Source organism: Cervus elaphus, chromosome 12 (genome assembly GCF_910594005.1).
Source record: "Cervus elaphus chromosome 12, mCerEla1.1, whole genome shotgun sequence".
Lineage (NCBI taxonomy): Eukaryota > Metazoa > Chordata > Mammalia > Artiodactyla > Cervidae > Cervus > Cervus elaphus.
In genome coordinates this window covers 76,307,049-76,325,708 of record NC_057826.1, presented here as the reverse complement: position 1 = coordinate 76,325,708, position 18,660 = coordinate 76,307,049, and the positions used below count along the sequence as shown (strand labels likewise).

The 18,660-nt window shown below is 40.0% G+C and overlaps 2 gene segments (V, D, J or C); both read right to left on the bottom strand.

The window, feature by feature from the left end:
* Window positions 1–6,818: 6,818 nt before the first annotated feature.
* Window positions 6,819–7,530, bottom strand: LOC122705761. The segment is given in 2 exon segments: window positions 6,819–7,216; window positions 7,412–7,530. Coding segments are annotated over 2 exon segments (450 nt in total).
* Window positions 7,531–11,207: 3,677 nt separating this feature from the next.
* LOC122705759 lies at window positions 11,208–11,747 on the bottom strand. The segment is given in 2 exon segments: window positions 11,208–11,542; window positions 11,666–11,747. Coding segments are annotated over 2 exon segments (381 nt in total).
* Between the last annotated feature and the right edge of the window lie 6,913 nt (window positions 11,748–18,660).

Below are 18,660 nucleotides of genomic sequence, written 5' to 3'. Positions count from 1 at the left end.
GATATTGAAAGGAAGAGTGATAATTTGACTAACTACTGTGTTCAGCTGTTGCATCTATGATGGGACTTGTTTCAAGATACTGCATGTAATGGATTATGGAAACAACATAAGATGTAGTGATCGGTTTCACCCTAGATAATATACATGTTTCAATGCTGTTCTCTTGAAACATCCCACCCTCGCCTTCTCCCACAGAGTCAGGAAAAACAATAAAGAATAATAGTGGTAATAATTCTTCAGAGATCTGAAAGGTGTCCAAGAAGATCAAAACTACTTACAATAGAAATTCCAGAAGAATGATAAAAAAGCAAAAATCAATGAAATCAATCTCCCCAAATTTATTAAATACCTGAGAATATATTAATAGGTTTAAATGCTCAGGATCTCCCCAAAATGAAACAATAGAGAGTAACATTTTTAACACAGTAAGTTTTTTGAATTTCAAGGTGAAAGGAAAATCTCTCCACTTATCTATGTTTGAAATAAAGAGAAGGTTTACCTAAAAAAAAAAAAAAAAAAAAAAAGATGTAGTGATCTTTTATCCTCATACCTACATATGCTTTCTTTCATTTAAGATAGAAATAAATTGCTTTATGAAAAGAAGACAAATCCGTTTGTGTTAATTACTGCAGCTTTCTCAACCTACATATCAATATAGCAATCACTATAATTCTTCACCACCACATCTGCTCAGTTACCTAACTTGGGACCTAATAGTAGGAGAAAAGATAATCCCCCTTTACAGAAAGCTAGAATGAATCTCACAGACATGGAGTCCTGTCACAGTGGTCCCTTTCTCTTCTCTATTTGTTCTGACAGCCCAGGTCTGTTCAGAGAGGTCAAATAGATGCTAGATAATTGGTCATCAGGTTATCAAACCTTTGAATTTATGTTGTTACCATTAATTCAGTTGGAACCCTCTCAGTCAGGTCCAACTCTCTGTGACCCCAGACCTGCCAGGCTCCTCTGTCCATGTCATTCTCCAGGCAAGAATACTGGAGTGGGTAGCCATTCCCTCCTCCAGTGGATCTTTCCAACCCCAGGATTGAACCCAGGTCTCCTGCATTGTAGGCAGGTTCTTGACCATCTGAGCCACCAGGGAAGCCCAAAAGAGCCAGAAAAAGCCTCTATATTCTGTGCACCTAGTTCTAAAGGAATATACCACAAGAGACCTCCATAAGACAGTTGATCATGAAACTACTACTGATTATAATATTTGTGTAAGAATGTAAAAGGAAAGCCATGCCTAAGGTTAAACAACATGGTGTCAACTACAAATTGGCACTTGCCAAGAGTATTTGTCAGCAACTGAACAACAGCAAGGGCATTTGTCTTCCACCTCGACAGAGACTGAACCCTGCACTGCTGTAGCTGCTGACCTTCAAAACCCTCTGAGGGTAATGCAGGTTGGACAGTGAGGCACTCTGTGCTCCCGGGAAACTGGTGAAACATGTCTTTACATAGTTAGATATTTTCAGGAACTGATTTCATGATCCCAATCCTTGCATCTCTTCATATCTAGAAAAGCACTAAATCCTTTCATGGTGACATGAGCTCCTTGGGACTAGCAGAAAATCTTTCATAAAGTAAACACTTGATTGTGTTGAATTCCCCCTTTGCCAAAATCTTATATGTTGACATTCCCCCACTACCTCTTTGGAGCAGTCTCTCCGGGCTATCTGAGCTTCGGTCTCCCCGGCTGCAGTCCTCATTTTGCCCCAAGTAAAACTTAGCTCACAGCTCTCACATTGTGCATCTTTTTAGTCAACAAGGACAAACAGCAGAGAGCTGTTACCTACAATGGCCTACCTCTTAAAGTTGAACAGAATTTACCTTCTTATCTAGAAGTAATTACAGCCTCAGCTAAACTGATTGAAGTTTCAGATCCTGCCCTGGCATCTCCATTAAATCTGATGGTACCACACATAGCACAAATTGTTCTCCAACCTAAAGCACCCACCTTTTTCTACCAATCAATTTACTAATATAAAACATTAATTTCCCCTCAGGTTATTCAACTTTGTTACCCTTCTCAGTGAAAAGTTCTCCTGATAGTACCTTTGCTATTCAAAATGCCTTCATGTCCAGAGCAGATTTTTTTAACACTCTCATACCAAATGTGAATTAATGTGTTTTAAATTAATCTTATCTTAAATATTGAAAAGAAACAATACCAGGCTGTCTATGCAATAACTATTCTAAACTCCTTTTTAAACCAATCATTAGCAAAAACAAAATTAACTGAGTATCTGAACATGTGAATCTATCTTGGATACATTAAATTACAAAAAGTATACATACAGTGGTAGTTATAGGTTTTTAACACAGTTCACATACCATGTATGCCTGTTAAAATGAAAGTGAAAGTTGCTCATTGTGTCTGATTCTTTGTAACCACATGGACTATACAGCCCATGGAATTCTCCAGGCCACAATACTGGAGTGGGTAGCCTTTCCCTTCTCCAGGGAATCTTCTCAACCCAGGGGTTGATTCCAACTCTCCCACATTGCAGGCAGATTCTTTACCAGCTGAGCCACAAGGGAAGCCCAAGAATACTGGAGTGGGTAACCTACTCCTTCTCCAGCAGATCTTCCCAACCCAGGAATCAAACCAGAGTCTCCTGCATTGCAGGATTCACCCTTTCTTATTTCTTTAACAAACATCTACTGATAATTAACTATGTGAATGGGGAATGCTCAATTCAACATATAATAGTAAGTGAAAAACATTATAAGCCTACTGTAACAATAATTTATTGAAAAGGTAAGCTGAATATTCACAATATTATGTGATTGCAGAATTATCAATATCATATTTATTGGATATCACACATTTCCCTATAATTGGCATGCAATATATAATCAGAAAAATAATAAATGTTGTTTTCAAAACACAGTATTAAAAAAAATCCATTCATGATAAGGATTATAAATTGATACCAAGGGGTTATTTAGAGAAAAGGAGTCTGAGTAGCAAATGTAAAGGCAATCTTACAATTTTGAAACAAAACAATGCTAACTCCCTTCAAGAAATCAATAAGCAGCAATTATCCATCAAATGTGTCATACTTTCTGGGTCATCTTGAACCTAACCTTCTTATTCTATGCTTGTCTAACACATCAGTTTCCACTTGCAGACAAACAATATGACAAATGCTACTTTGAAGGTTGCACCAGAGAAGGGGGCTGCCCGTTACAAGTATGAGTACAGGTAGTGGCTGCCTGGGCAGCACTGTGTCCTTGCTGCACAGAAGTAGGCAGCTGAGTCTCCAGGCTGGATGGTTGCAATGTGCAGGGAGAGACGTTTGGAGGTCTTATTCAAGAAAACAGTCAGTCTCTGGTCTTTTTTTTCACCCATATTTGAATGAATAGCTACAAGGAGCTGGGGACCTTTTCCAGGTTCTTGCTTATACCAAGGGAAATACTCTGAAGCAGTGTCTGTATAAGTGCAGGTGATAACAGCGGTGTTTCCCTCCTGCACACTCAGGGTAGAAGGACTCTGCTCCACCTCGTTTCCAAGACTGACACCTATGGAGAAAGTAGAAGTCAGAGAAAGGAGAAGGTTGTCAGATTATTAAGTTCCACAATTTACTTTCCCTTTTCTACAATAACTAGAAGAAACCTGAATAAAGTCAGTCTCGGTGTCTAACAAATATCTACTAATACACTGTTTCTCTTTTTTTTTTTTTTAATTTATTTATTTATTTTACTGTTTCCCTTAAACCCTCAACTCACAGTCCAGCTGTAGCCATAAGAATGTGATTAAAGCTCCAATGGGTGTCTTCATTGTTTTTCCCATTTAAGATCAATTGTGGACCTGCAGTCTCCAGCCAGGAGACCTGCTTCTGTTACCAAGTGTCCCCTTCTTTTCTCTAGTGGTTTCTTTCACTGCCTACCCAGCCAATAAGAAAAAGGCTCTGCTTCTGCCCTAAGCCTATTCATTCAGAATCCACTCAAAGGAGCCCTCCACATATTCTGATCAGCAGAGGTGCACCCCCATCTGGTGGTCACATCTCTAACTACTGAATTCTGGTTAAATGTCCTTTTCATGGCTATGCCTACGAGGGACATGCATAAAAGCAGCAAAGGTCAAACAAATTATGTCTCAGATTGAAGTAATCTAATGCACAGTAAGAATATAGAGATAGAGAATTTGACTGTTTATAAGCTGAAAAGAGGTAGATGCGGTTGCTCTTTATTCAATGATGGGCCTGATATATAATTTTTAAATTATAAAAGCACCATGATTCACTCTCCTAAACAAACAAGCAAACATATATATATATATATATATGAAACTATCAAGTTCAGCCAATATACCATTTTCATTTGCCTGTTATGGAGGAAAACTCTGTAAAAGAAACTTGTAAGCCAATGATCAGAGTAACAGAGAGAAGATCATTTGACATTTCAACTGCCTGTTATCTCAGACTGTCTCCTCTAACCTGGTTTTCAGTGGGCCCTTGCTTTCTCAGAGAATTGACAGTAGAAACAGTTGAAATGTATCCTAAAATGTAATTACTAAATGGCAGAGATCTAATGTTGCAGTTTGCATTAGACAGCTTTTCTTTGCTCAGCAACAAGGGTCTGGAATAAGGAGATAGGAAAAGAACATTAAGGGGGAGGTGAGGATATCCAGCTTATCCTCTACTTTCTGCTGCTAGCTCATTTGATATATTTTTTAATTATATAATTTTTCATTCTGCCATCTTGGATCTAATTTCTGTTTTGTAAAATGAGGTGAACTAAACCCTGTCTAAGGGCTCATCTAGCTCTAAATTCTTTTATACTATTTAGCAGAACAAATCTTTATTGAGGCCTGCTCATATACAATGTAGAGTGATGAGAGAGAGTGGGGAGAGACCCCTTGCACTCTGGAACCCCAACACCATTTGTGCATTTCATGCAGTCTTCGAGGGCTGTGGTTGCCACTAATTAACCCTAGGTCTTCTTCTGAAGCAGAGGTAGGGTCCGTGGAGTGAATCCCTATCTGTGATTTCATTTCTCCTATAAGATCAAGGAGAATATAAATCCAGAGTAAAATGGCATAAAATGGGGCAGGGCTCACTGAATGTGAGCGTCATCACAGACAGTGAGGTCAAAGGGGCTTTGTGACTGAATCGGTAAGGAGATGTTCTTCTGGTGATTCATTCTGTAAGTCTTATTTCATCTTGTAGGAATAAAAGAAAAACCATCTGCACGACTGGAGGACCCGGAGGAAGTCGCTGAGTTGCCAACAGGTAAAGCAAGAGACTCTTTCTAAAGCTACCAAATTGCTTTCTGGCTTCTGTCTCTCCGTGCAAGTGTAGGTGGGGATCACCTGTCATTTTTAGAACCAGTGCAAAATGGAAATTTGGCATCTTCTTTGCAAGAAGCAGGGTAAAGTCTCATTAAGTAATGTTTCTAGTGGCTTCCCTGGTGGCTCAGATGGTAAAGAACTTGCCTGCAATGCGGGAGACCTGAGTTCGATCCCTGGGTCTGACCCCTGGGTCGGGAAGATCCCTTGGAGTAGGAAATGGCAACCCACTCCAGTATTCTTGCCCAGAGAATTCCGTGGAACGAGGAGCCTGACAGGCTGTAGTCCATGGGCTCGCATAGAGTAGGACAGGATGGAGCGACTAACACTTTCACTTTCAACGTTTCTAGTGGCACCATTTTTCTAAAATGCTTTAACTCTTCATACAAATTAGTTTCATGTATCTGAATCTAATTTTTTGAGACTTTCGATCATTTTAGGTTCACAGAAAAATTAAAGAGAAGATGCAGAGGTTTCCAATATACCTCTCACTCCCACACTTGCATAACCTCTCTTGCTATCAACTTCCACACGAGACTGGTCTATTTCTCACAACTGATGAGCCCATATTAACACATTATAATCGCCCAAAGTCTATAGTTTACTAGGATTCACTCTTGGTGTTGTACATTCTATGGGTTTACACAAATGTACAGTGGCACGTGTTCATCATCATAGTATCACAGAGAGTAGTTTCACTCCTAAACATCCTTTGTGCTCTGCCCATTCATCCCTCCACTCCCCTCAATCCCTGCAATCAGTGGTTTTCACTCTCTTTATAATTTTGCCTTTCCCAGAATGTCACATAGTTGGAATCATATAGTAGGCGGCCTTTTAGATTGACTTCTTTCACTTAGTATTATGCATTTAAGTTTCCTTTGTATTTTTATGGCTTGACAGCCCATTTCTTTTTAACACTGAATAATATTCCATTGTTTGGATGTACCACAATTTACTTATCCATCCACTTGCTGAAGGACATCTTGGTTAGTCCCAAATGTCGGTACCTGTGGATGAGCCGCTGTAGACCCGTGCCTTTCTCTCAGCCTGTGGCAGCTGCCCTCAGTGTTTGGTGCTCCTTGGCTTTCAGACACAGCGCTCCAGTCTCTGCCTTGTCTTCACATAAAAAATTATTTTTCTTATATTTGTTATTACCAGGACTCAAAACTCTGAATACAAACTTTAAAAACATTGCACACATTTAATTCCCTTTTCACTTTGAAGGAACACACACGTGCAGTTAACCAAAAAATTGAGTCATCTCTTTCTGTTTGTTGATCACCATATATTTTTTCAAGCATTTTCCATCAGAGAAATTTATATATAGCTTATATTTTGTCTGTCAGGAGCAGTAGACTTTTTTAGCAGGACATTGAATATTGGCATCTACATCAGTTATGACAATGGCTCCATATTAGAGCTTTATATACACGGGAGATTTCTGGGATAAGAAGGGCAAAAAAAAAAAAAAGTGAAATGACAGTCCTAAAGGATCTGATCTTCGGAAGAAAAAAGTGCTGAACTATGAATCTGGACTCCCAAAGAGGTAACAAGGTACTTGCATGGTGTAGCCCTGCGGAGGGGCGGGGCTGAGGCAGCTGCAGTTTGGGCACAGGCTGCAGATCACCGGGGAGCACTGTGCCTCCACCGCACAGAGGTAGGTGGCTGCGTCTTCCAGCTGGGAGGCTGCGATGTGTAGGGTGCTATACCGTTCCTTAAAATTCACTGTGGAACTCAGCCTTTCTTTCTGCTTCGTCCCTGAAGTTACGGAAAACAGCGTGGTGAGGCTGCCTCCGGGATTCTGCTGGAACCACTGCACACTGCTCACTGTGTCAGAAAAATTGCACCTCAGAGTAGAGTTGGCTCCTTCCTGGAGCTTCAAGACTGAAGGGCTCTGCTCCACCTTCACTCCTCTCACCCCTGCTCGGAAAGAGAAAAGCAAACACATATGATGTCACTGAGGGGTCGCGGATGGGGTTTCCAGACCAGGAAACCCTCTCAGGAAGCACCTGAGGATGAAGGAGCATCTAGGATCCCCAGGTCATCTCTCCCCCTCCTGCCCACTGACGGCTGTGGACTCTCCTCAGCCCCCTCTCTGGGGTGACCCCGACTCACAGCAAATCTGGACCCACAGAAGCCCCAGCAGGGCTCCCCATTGTCTCTTCATGATCCCTTGCCCAGATACTGAGGTGCCTTTGCCCCTACTCTGAAGGATATAGAGTCCTGGGGCCAGAGAAATGTTGTTCTTACTATCAGTGTGTTCCACCAGAATCGCTGAGTACCATTCATATCTGAGGTATGTCAGTTCACTTAACAGGAAACTCCACCCAGAGTGGCCTAGTGAGACTGCAGTAAGGTCAGCAATTTCTCCAAAATTGAGGTTTGGGGGGACACTGCAGAGAGGTAAAAGCAATATTTCTGATGTATATAGTCATAAAGAATTTTTTTTTCTTAAAAGACTATATGTAAGAGAAGATTGTGGGATAGTGTGTGAGGAAAAGTAGATGATATTTCTAGAAGAATTGTGTCATGATGGATTACATAGAACCTTTAGGAATTATAGGGAAGAATGACCCACTTTTCAAATTGCATAGTTTGGCAGAGATTTTGATAATTCAGTTATGTGAAAATTCTCATCAAGGAAAACTATCTGATACATGCATTGTTTATTGCAGAAGTAAATACAATTCTTGAAATCGTTTAGAAGCCAAGATATATAGTCAGCCTCTGCACAAAAATGATTCCAATAAGAATTTCGTTGTTGAAAATCAGGACATGTGTATAATGTTCATCTGCCTTAATTTCCACCTCTCCCTTCCTACTGTCCAGCTCTTGGGCACCCTCTTGACCCACAGCTGATTCTGATCTGAGCCACACTTTGAGCCACACTTTTTTGCTCAAATTCAATGTTGTCTTTCTCCTTTCCTTCTATTTTTGTTCCTTATTTTTTCCTCTTTTTATTCTTGTTCTTTCTACTCTCAAGGAAATATATGAAAAGGTAGGAGGTCTGGGGTATTGGAATCATTTCTGGGTCAGTGGGTTTAGGGAATTCAGTCATAACAATTTTAAAAATGAATACAGGTAACGCAGGTGTTTTCTGTTGAGCTTCCATGCTCTCAGAACTCAGTAGTATCCCTATGTCGCTACCTCTGCTCAGAGAATCATCCTCACCATGGATATACAGAGGTAAGGGCTACAGCTTTCCAAACCTTATATAGAATGACAAAGCTGAAATCTGAGATGAACTTCACACAAACACTGTTCCCCTCTCCCCACCTTTGCTGTCTCTAATTTGACTGTTCCCCATGCTCTCTAGGCTCCTCTCTTAACTGTTCCATCTTTGGAATCATCAGAAAATGTCTTCATGTCTTGTAAAGCCTACAGTGCCCCCTAGTGGACTGAAACCATCAACAAAGACCCCTTCAGACCAACAACTGCAGCATCACAGAACCCCAGTCCCATTCACTGCATGCTTTCTGATGAAGAAAGTCGCCAGAAAAAAAAAAAAAAGTCACTGCCTAGATTGAATGGAGACTAAAAATAAACTCTTACTCTTAAAATGCCATTTCATGGAAATTTATGCCTTAAAAAATTGACAAGTTTCATTTTGTGCTTTCTTTTCATTACTTTAGTTCAAAATAAATCCTTATTTATAGAAGTTGTGCTGTAAATATGCTAATTTATTAGAAAGAACAAAATTTTGCCATTTGCAACAACAGGGATGGACTTGGAGGGCATTATGCTAAGTAAAATATGTCAGAGAAAGACAAATACTGTATGATATCATCTGTGTATAGAATCTAACAAACACAATAAACTAGTGAATATAACAATAAAAGCAGACTCACAGATATAGAGAACAAACTGGTGGTTTTTAGCGGGGGCAGGGCCAGTAGAGGGGTGTGGGTGTGGGAGACCCAAACAGTTGGGTATAAGAGAGGCTTAAGGATGTATTGTTATAACATGGAGAAGATAGCCAATATTTTGTAATAACTGCAAATGGAAAGTAACCTTTAAAAGTGTTACATAGCCATTGTTATGGCTACAGTCCATAGGGTCACAAAGAGTCAGACAGGACTGAAGTAACTGAGCACACATATACACAAGTGAAAGAAACCAGTCTGAGAAAGCCACACACCATATGATCCCGACTATATAATGTTCTGGACGAAGCAAAACTATGGAGACAGTAAAAAGATCAGTGTTTGCAAGGGGTTACAGGGAAGAAGGGAAAAATTTTTACAGAACATTTTTAAGAAAAGAAAGGCTAACCAATGAGTAAAAGTCAAAAGCTTAATAGTATACAACCTTGGGTAGCTCAGCTGGTAAAGAATCCCCCTGCAATGCAGAAGACCCCCGTTTGATTCCTCAGTCGGAAAGTTCCCCTCTAGAAGGGACAGGCTACCCTCTCCAATATTATTGGTCTTCCCTGTGGCTCATACAGTAAAGAATCTACCTGACCTGGGCTCGATTCCTGAGTTGGGAAGGTCCCCTGGAGAAGGAAATGGCAACCCACTCCAGTATTCGTGCCTGGAGAATCCCAAGGACTGAGGAGCCTGGGGCAGAGGAGCTATGGACAGAGGAGTCCACGGGGTTGCAAAGAGAAGGACACAGCTGAAGTGACGAAGCCCAGCACGGCACATACAAAGTCTGGGGGAATTTTTTGTGTTGTTCTCAGTTCATTAAAGACTAACTTCCACTTTTATGCTGAGTTTGCTGCTGCTGCTGCTGCTGCTAAGTCACTTCAGTCGTGTCCAGCTCTGTGTGACCCCATAGGCTGCGGCCTACCAGGCTCCTCCATCCCTGGGATTCTCCAGGCAGGAATGCTGGAGTGGGTTGCCATTTCCTTCTCCAATGCATGAAACTGAAGTCGCTCAGGCATGTCCGACTCTTCGCAACCCCATAGACTGTAGCCTACCAGGCTCCTCCATCCATGGGGGTCTCCAGGTAAGAGGACTGGAGTGGGTTGCCATTGCCTTCTCTGTATGCTGTATAGAAAGTCATCACTGCTTGTCATAAAGAACTGTGGAGAGCACGGCTATTCTTTGCTTACAAATGACCTCACTCGGGCCTCCTGTTTTAGTGCTCCCCAAAACCCTCAACACTCACACATGTGCACTTATGAGGGCAACACCATCTTTCCCAATTATTCAATGATGATTGGTGCCGTGTTTTCTTAACCTTTGCACAGGTGCTCAGGACACATTCTGATGCGTCTCACACGAGGTCTAGGTTCCTTCTTCAACTATTCTACGAGACGAGTCTTCGTTCTTCCTTACACTTCTCATCCTCTGAAATCTGTTGATAGCACTCTGCGCTGCTAACTCCTTTTCTGTTCTCTCTGTATTTTCAAGCGTATACCCTTTCTAATTTCTTAGACTTCCAGGGGGATAAAGAGATAAATGTGAATAAAATCCTTTCCTCTCTTTCCACTGTTTCATTATGTATGAGATTCTGTTCCTCCTCCTTTCATCCCTTCTTTCTCTATTAAGAATGATAATTTCTGGAGGCTGTGGCTCTCCTATCACCTCTCATGCCCTGCTCTGTCAGGAAGACATTGTGCAGACCACACCTCATCTGGCACACTTTGGTTCTTTGAAAGTATAGTGAGGCATAGCAATACCCACCTGGGTGACTTGGAACAACTTGTGGAAGCAGGACTTTGCAAGAATATGCAAAACACCACTTCTTTGCTTATGTGGTTTTACCTTGAAATTACTTTGACCCTGGAAAAGGAACTCTTGGTGTCAGAGAGTTTTCAGTTTCACTAGTAAAGAGCTGGGTATGGGGAATATTCTCTTCTTACTCTTATGCTTTAACCATTTGTACGTTTTTAGTATCAACCAGAGACTAAGAGACAAACAACCACAGGCTCTGTGGGAACCACAGTGCATCCAGGCCCCGCTGCTGCTCAGAGTTTGTGTTCAGCTCCCCCTGCAGTTTCCGTCACTGTGTCACCCAGAGCGCAGTAGTACACAGCCGAGTCTGACTCCTGGACCGAGGCTTTCTCCAAGTGGAAGGAGGTGGTTTTTGCATTGTATGTGGCTTCAAAACCTTTGTTGGTCCTCTTGTCGTTGACCTTCGTGGCTTTCAGGAGGAGTTCTGGACCTTCTCCAGGATACTGGACATACCAGAAAAGAGTGGGGTACCCAGTGGCTGAATAAGTACAGTTCACAGTCAAGGTAGCCCCTTGCAAAAGGGTCACTTGGCCGTCCATCTGGCTCACTGAGTCTCCACGGGTTTGTCCTAGGGGAAAACAAGAGAGTTCTCTGTGATCTTGGGCATAAAACTCTGGGATAAAATCACGCTTAAAGTTTTTGTTGACATAACAGAAGAACGGATCCAAATTTTTACAGGCGCTTTGCTTACCCTGCAGGAAGAGTATCACAGCCACTAATCCTGGAGAAGAGATCATCTCTAGAGTGTCTCCTGAAGAACGTTCTTGACTCTTAACATGAAGAAATGTTGAAGTCACAGTGAGGTTTAGTTTCAGTGAAGTTTAGACTCACAGGAAATGTGTCTGCGTTAGGAAACTGCATCCTCTGGTGGACAGGGAAAAAAATGCGATGCATGTATGAAATAAAGTGAAAGTGAAAGTGAAGTCGTGTCCAACTCTTTGCGACCCTGTGAACTATAGCCTGCCAGCCTCCTCTGTCTATGGGATTCTCCAGGCAAGAACACTGGAGTTGGTTGCCATTTCCTTCTCCAGGGGATCTTCCTGACCCAGGGATCGAACACAGGTCTTCCGCATTGCAGACAGACGTTTTACCCTCTGAGCCACCAGGCAGCTTGATGCATGTATACTGGAAAGAAAGTGAAGTCGCTCAGTCGTGTCCAGCTCTTTGCAACCCCATGGACTATAGCCTGCCAGGCTCCTCCATCCATGGGATTTTCCAGGTAAGAGTACTGGAGTGTGTTGCCATTTCCTTCTCCAATGCATGAAACTTTCCTTCTCAAATGCATGAAACATGCATAAAAAGTGAAAGTGAAATCCCTCAGTCATGCCCAACCCCATGGACTGCAGCCCACCAGGCTCCTCGGTCCATGGGATTTTCCAGGCAAGAGTACTGGAGTAGGTTGCCATTGCCTTCTCTGGTATCCATTGTGGGCCAACCTATAATCCACTGACTGTCAGAAGAGTTTGTGGCTGTTTACAGAGGAAGTAATAAGAAGCAGGTCATTACTGAGTGAATCTCTGTTTTTCAGCATTGTGCCCCAATTTATAGAAGAGCAACTGACAACTATTTGTTGTTTAGTCACTGAATCAGTCATGTCTGACTCTTTTGCAACCCTAAGGACTGTAGCCTGCTAGACTCCTTTGTCTGTGGGATTTCCCAGTCAAGAATGCTGAAGTGAGTTGCCATTTTCTTCCCCAGGGGATGGAATCGAACCTGAGTCTCCTGCACTGGCAGGTAGATTCTTTACCACTGAGTCACCAGGGAAGCCCTGACCGATGTTTATTACATGCTCACTGAATATTTACTATACCAAAAAAAAGTAATGAATAAAGGGTCTTTGATTGTGGAATCACTGCTGCTTGAAATAAAATATTTTCTCAGTCCTAAAATAATATCATTTGTAAGAAATGATATCTTTCTAATAAAATTTTTTTCAAGGAAAAAAGTCACAGTGTCTCATCAATAGTCAAATAATCCTGAATTTCAGAATCATTAAAATGTGAAAACAAAAGATATATCATAATTGAAATTATCAAATCCTTGTAGAATTATCTAAGAGCAATATCTTATTTTCCTACTTCTTCCTTGACTCTAAGATAAAAGGGTTGGCCTATGTATATCAGACAAGTACTAATCCCATTGTATATTCTTAGTTGATATCTAGCCTCAAAGATACTTTCTATTCTATCTGCCACATTTTGTTGCCAAGCTTTAACAAAATAATTTTCCCCCAGTGTTTGAAACCCTGAAGATGTGGATTTGTGTCAAAAGCTCAGAGCATGAGTTAGGTCACTCTTTCCCAGCTTTTGAAATTGTTAAAGACCTCTCAGCCAATATTCACATGACAGCTGAAAGTAGAATTAATGAGTGAATGACTTAAAATTACAGATTCTGGGCCCACCAATAACTTCATGAATCACATTATCCAGAGTTGAGACCCATGAACCTGTAATTTTTGAAAGCTCCTCAAGAAGTTGGGTCGCAGGTTGGATGCATGAGACAAGTGCTCAGGGCTGGTGCACTGGGAAGATCCAGAGGGATGGGATGGGGAGGGAGGCGGGAGGGGGGATCGGGATGGGGAACACATGTAAATCCATGGCTGATTCATGTCAATGTATGGCAAAAACCACTACAATATTGTAAAGTAATTAGCCTCCAACTAATAAAAATAAATTAAAAAAAAAAAAAAGAAGTTGGGTTGCAGCTAGTCTGATGTTGGTTTACAAGTTTTCATTTGGGACAGATGTCCTAGATCAAGGTAGTTGTCAAAGATCAGTGGGCAACAGGATGTTCCCAGGACTACGTACATACTCAAAACTTCTCTTCTTGAGTGAAGGCAATGGCAACCCACTCCAGTACTCTTGCCTGGAGGATCCCATGGACGGAGGAGCCTGGTGGGCTACAGTCCATGGGGTCTCGAAGAGTCGGACACGACTGAGTGACTTCACTTTCACTTTTCACTTTCATGCATTGGAGAAGGAAATGGCAACCCACTCCAGTGTTCTTGCCTGGAGAATCCCAGGGACGGGGGAGCCTGGTGGGCTGCCATCTCAGGGGTCTTGAAGAGTCGGACATGACTAAAGTAACTTAGTGCAGCAGCAAAAACAAGCACTTCTTTAGCTCTCTCTTTATGACCGTTCATTTTATAAAACAAAACCTCTGAGGAGTATCAAGATGAAGTTCTAATAGGCATTCACCTTCTGTAAAGCCCTGTAACCATAGATCCCTAAACACACAGATGGAAGCTTAGCCCATTCTGTTTCTGGGAGTTCACTCTTCTCAGATTCACATCAAGGAATTTCATGAGTCCAGAGTCAGCACATGAATCGTTTCCTAAATCCAGATTTAAATTTAAAAAACCAGGCTCAGATACTGCTTGGATTCACATATCCTTTCCTTTCTTCTCCACCTTCCAAATCACATAGTAAGAAACTGCCTCAAAAATACGCCAGAAAGAAATTCTGGAAAATCAGTTACAAACTCCTTCTCTGGTAGGTGGGTTTCCCTGGTGGCTCAGATGGTAAAGAATCCGCTGGCAATTCTGGTGTATAGAAAGGATGCAAAATAGGTTGTAATGGTGTAGGACTGAAAATAAACGTATAGCACATGGAGACAGATAGTTGTTATCTCTATTTTCAAAAAACATAGTTTAAGGCTAATGAGTACATATAGGAGAAGTATTTTTGCATTTCGGGGTCATAAAAGAAGACTTGTACAACACTGAAGAAAAGTATTTGCTATATTTGGATTTTAATGGCTTTATTAATACATAGTTCTCTTTAAAATAAATTGCACCTCCTTAACTTAATAAGATTGACATATGTATATACTCGTGAAACCATCTCCACAATCAAGATAATGAATAATGCATCACCCCAAAAGTTTCCTCTTGTCTCTTTTTAGTCCTTTCAGCCCTCTCTTCACTTTTTACTCCCATTTTCAAGCAACATTTCTCTCATAGTTTGCATATTCAGTAATTTCAAATAAATAGTATGATATGTGCCTTTGATAGGTTCTTTCATTCAGCATAATTATATATATTCCATGGTTATTATAATCATGTTTTATTCCTTTGTATTGCTGAGTAGTATTCCATCATATAGATGTGATTTATCTATAGATATGTTTATCTATTCACTTACTGATGGACATTTAGGTTAGTCCTAGTTTGTGGCTGTTACAAACAAAGCTGCTATGAACATGTGTGAATAAGATTTTTTATAGTTATACTTTCATTTCTCTTGTGTCAATATCTGGGAGTAGAATGACTGGAGCCTATGTTAGGTATATATTTGACTTTATTTAACTTTCTTCTTTTTTCTAGTAGCTTTTTTGTTAATTCCCTTGGATTTGACGCTCAGATAATTATGCTGTCTGTGACTAAAGATAGATTCACTTATTCTTTTCTAAAATGTATGATTTTTGTTTCTTTCTCCTGCTTTATTGCACTGGCTATAGTACAATATTCAATAGGACAACTATAGGACCCATAGTACAATATTCAATACAAAAGGTAAGAGTCAAAATTCTTCCCTTATTCCTGAAATTTGAAGGAAAGCATTCAGTCTTTTGCTATCAAGTGTATTTGATGTAGATTTGTTGTAGAGAACCTTTATTAACTTAATGAATTCCCTTAAGTCTTAATTAATTTGCTGGGAGTTCTTAATCAAGAATAGATACTGAGTTTTGTCCAATGGTTTTTCTGTAGCTATAGAGGTTACTGTCATTAATCTTCTATGACTTGTTAATCTCTGTGGATACATTACTAATAAATCGTCTTACAAATAGTAAAACAAAGCTATCTGGAAACTTAATTTTAGAGTTAATAGTTTTGAACACAGACCTATCTAATAGCAAAAATCTGTTTCCTTTTTTCCCCTATAGATTATTTTCAGAGAAACTTTGAGAGAGAAAGGGCAGCAAAATTACTACTCAAATCTTTGAAATATTTTAAGACAGTCTTTTAATAGGTTCTTTACTTATTCAAATTGGACTAATTAAATAATTATAGATTTGGCCCTTTAGCCAAAAGAGGAAAGAAACATGAAGAATACTCATGAACTTGTTTACAAAACAGAAACAGACTCACAGACATAGAGAACGAACTCATGGTTGCCAAAGGGGAAGGATGGGGGGGAGAGATCGATAGGGAGTTTGGGATGGACATGTACACACTGCTCTATTTAAAATGGATAACCAACAAGGACCTATGTCTAGCACAGGAAACTCTGCCTAATGATACGTGGCACCTTGGATGGGATGGGAGCTTGGGGGAGAATGGATACAAGTACCTGTATGGCTGAATTCCTTTGCTGTCCCCCTGAAACTATCACAACATTGTTAATCAGCTATACTCCAATATAACATAAAATTAAAAAAAAAAAAAAAAAAATTCAAGCTGCAATTCAGGAGATGACCACCAGGTAGTGCTTTGACCATCCCCTTCAGACTCCTACTTACTAGGCACCCGAGGAGCGATGCTTCATACCAGTGCACCAAACTCTTCTAGGTTTCTGTAAATCACTAGAATCCTGAAACCTCGTTCATGACTACTGGTCACTATTTCTCTTTCCCTTTAAATTGGCATGTGATAAAGTAGTCTAGAGCATAGTTTTTCAGACTAACCAGGATAAATGTTTCTCAAAAATTTAAAAACTGTACTGCCATGTGATCCAGCAATTCTACTTCTGATTATATTATATTCAAAACACTTGAAAGAATTTGGATATATACCCCAAATACTGAGATATTCATATATCCATGTTTCTACCAAAAGATGGAAGGAACCCAAATGTTCATCAACAGATGAATGAGTAGACAAAAAATAGTGTATGTGTACAATGGAATATTATTCACCTTTAGAAAGGTATAAAAAAAATCTACAACATGGATGAAATTTGAGGACATTATAATCAAAGAAATGTCACAAAATGAACAATATTTTGTAATTTGACTTATATGAGTTATCTAAAGTAGTCAAACTCATAGAAAGAGAAAGTAGAACAGTAGTGGCCATGGGTTGGAGGGACAAGGGAATGAGGAGTTAGTCTTTTTTTTTTTTTTAATTTACATTTTTGTCTGCACGTTGAGGCATGGGGAATATCAGTTCCTTGACCAGGGATCAAACCTGTGTCCCCTGCATTGTAAGCATGGAGTCTTAATCACTGGACTACTAGGGAAGTCCTGAGGAGTTTGTCTTTAATGAGTATAAATTTTCAATTTTTCAAGATGCAAAGAGTACTAGAGATGGATGGTGCTTGCTGAACAACAAGGCAAATGTATTTAGTATCACTGTACTGAACACTTAAAATAGTTAAAATAGTAAAAATGAATGTCAAAATGATAAAAATTTAATTTAAAAAATTTAAGGGAGTATTTTAAGAATTCTACTTTACACATCTGCTTTCAAATGCAAATATAAGAGGGAGTCATAATACAAGACCGCTTATCAATCATCCATTACCATTCAGATTTTAAGGCACTGAGAAAATGAGGTTAGAGGTAGGAGGAAATTGGAGACAAGGAGTATTTTGGACTGTGTTAACACTGATTGAAAAACAGGCCCTACAGGGTTGCAAAATCAGTCACATGATGGTAAAAATGCTTTTTGAAGAGTGGTACAGCAAAGGGCAAAAGCAGAGAAAGAAGACAATTCATACTCTTCTCCTTCACAATGTCCTTCTAAGAGCAGCTAATTATTAATCACTTTGTGAATAAGATTGATGGGAGGCAGTTAAACTATATTATAGAAATTGAACTATTTCATGCTAGAGGTGTTAATAATGCAGAATGAGTATTAGCATAAAGTTTGTGACATATTAAACATTTTGGAAAGTAAATGAGAGTACATTGATTCCATTAATAAATCTAAAATAAATTTATTCATTAAATGGTATAAAACTGTATTCAAACAGATATTCAAAAAGAGGACTACCACAGAGAGATTTCACCACCTTCCTCATTCCAAGTAATGTTGGTAATATAATATAAATACAATAAATATTTATTGAACAAATTGATCTGTGGAAAATTCTTAAAGAGATGGGAATACCAGACCACCTGACCCACCTCTTGAGAAATCTGTTTGCAGGTCAGGAAGCAACAGTTAGAACTGGACATGGAACAACAGACTGGTTCCAAATCGGGAAAGGAGTATGTCAAGGCTATATATTGTCATCCTGCTTATTTAACTTATATGCAGAGTACATCATGAGAAATGCTGGGCCAGATGAAGCACAAGCAGGAATCAAGATTGCTGGGAGAAATATCAATAACCTCAGATACCCAGATGACACCACCCTTATGGAAGAAAGTGAAGAACTAAAGAGCCTCTTGAAGAAAGTGAAAGAAGAGAGTGAAAAAGTTGACTTAAAGCTCAACATTCAGAAAACTAAGATCAGGGCATCTGGTCCCATTACTTCATGACAAATAGATGGGGGAACAGTGGAAACATTGTCAGACTTTATTTTGGGGGGCTCGAAAATCACTACAGATGGTGACTGCAGCCATGAAATTAAAGGACACTTACTCCTTGGAAGAAAAGTTTCTACCAACCTAGACAACATATTAAAAAGCAGAGACATTACTCTGCCAACAAAGGTCCATCTAGTCAAGGCTATGGTTTTTCCAGCAGTCATGTATGGATGTGAGTGTTGGATTATAAAGAAAGCTGAGTGCCGAAGAATT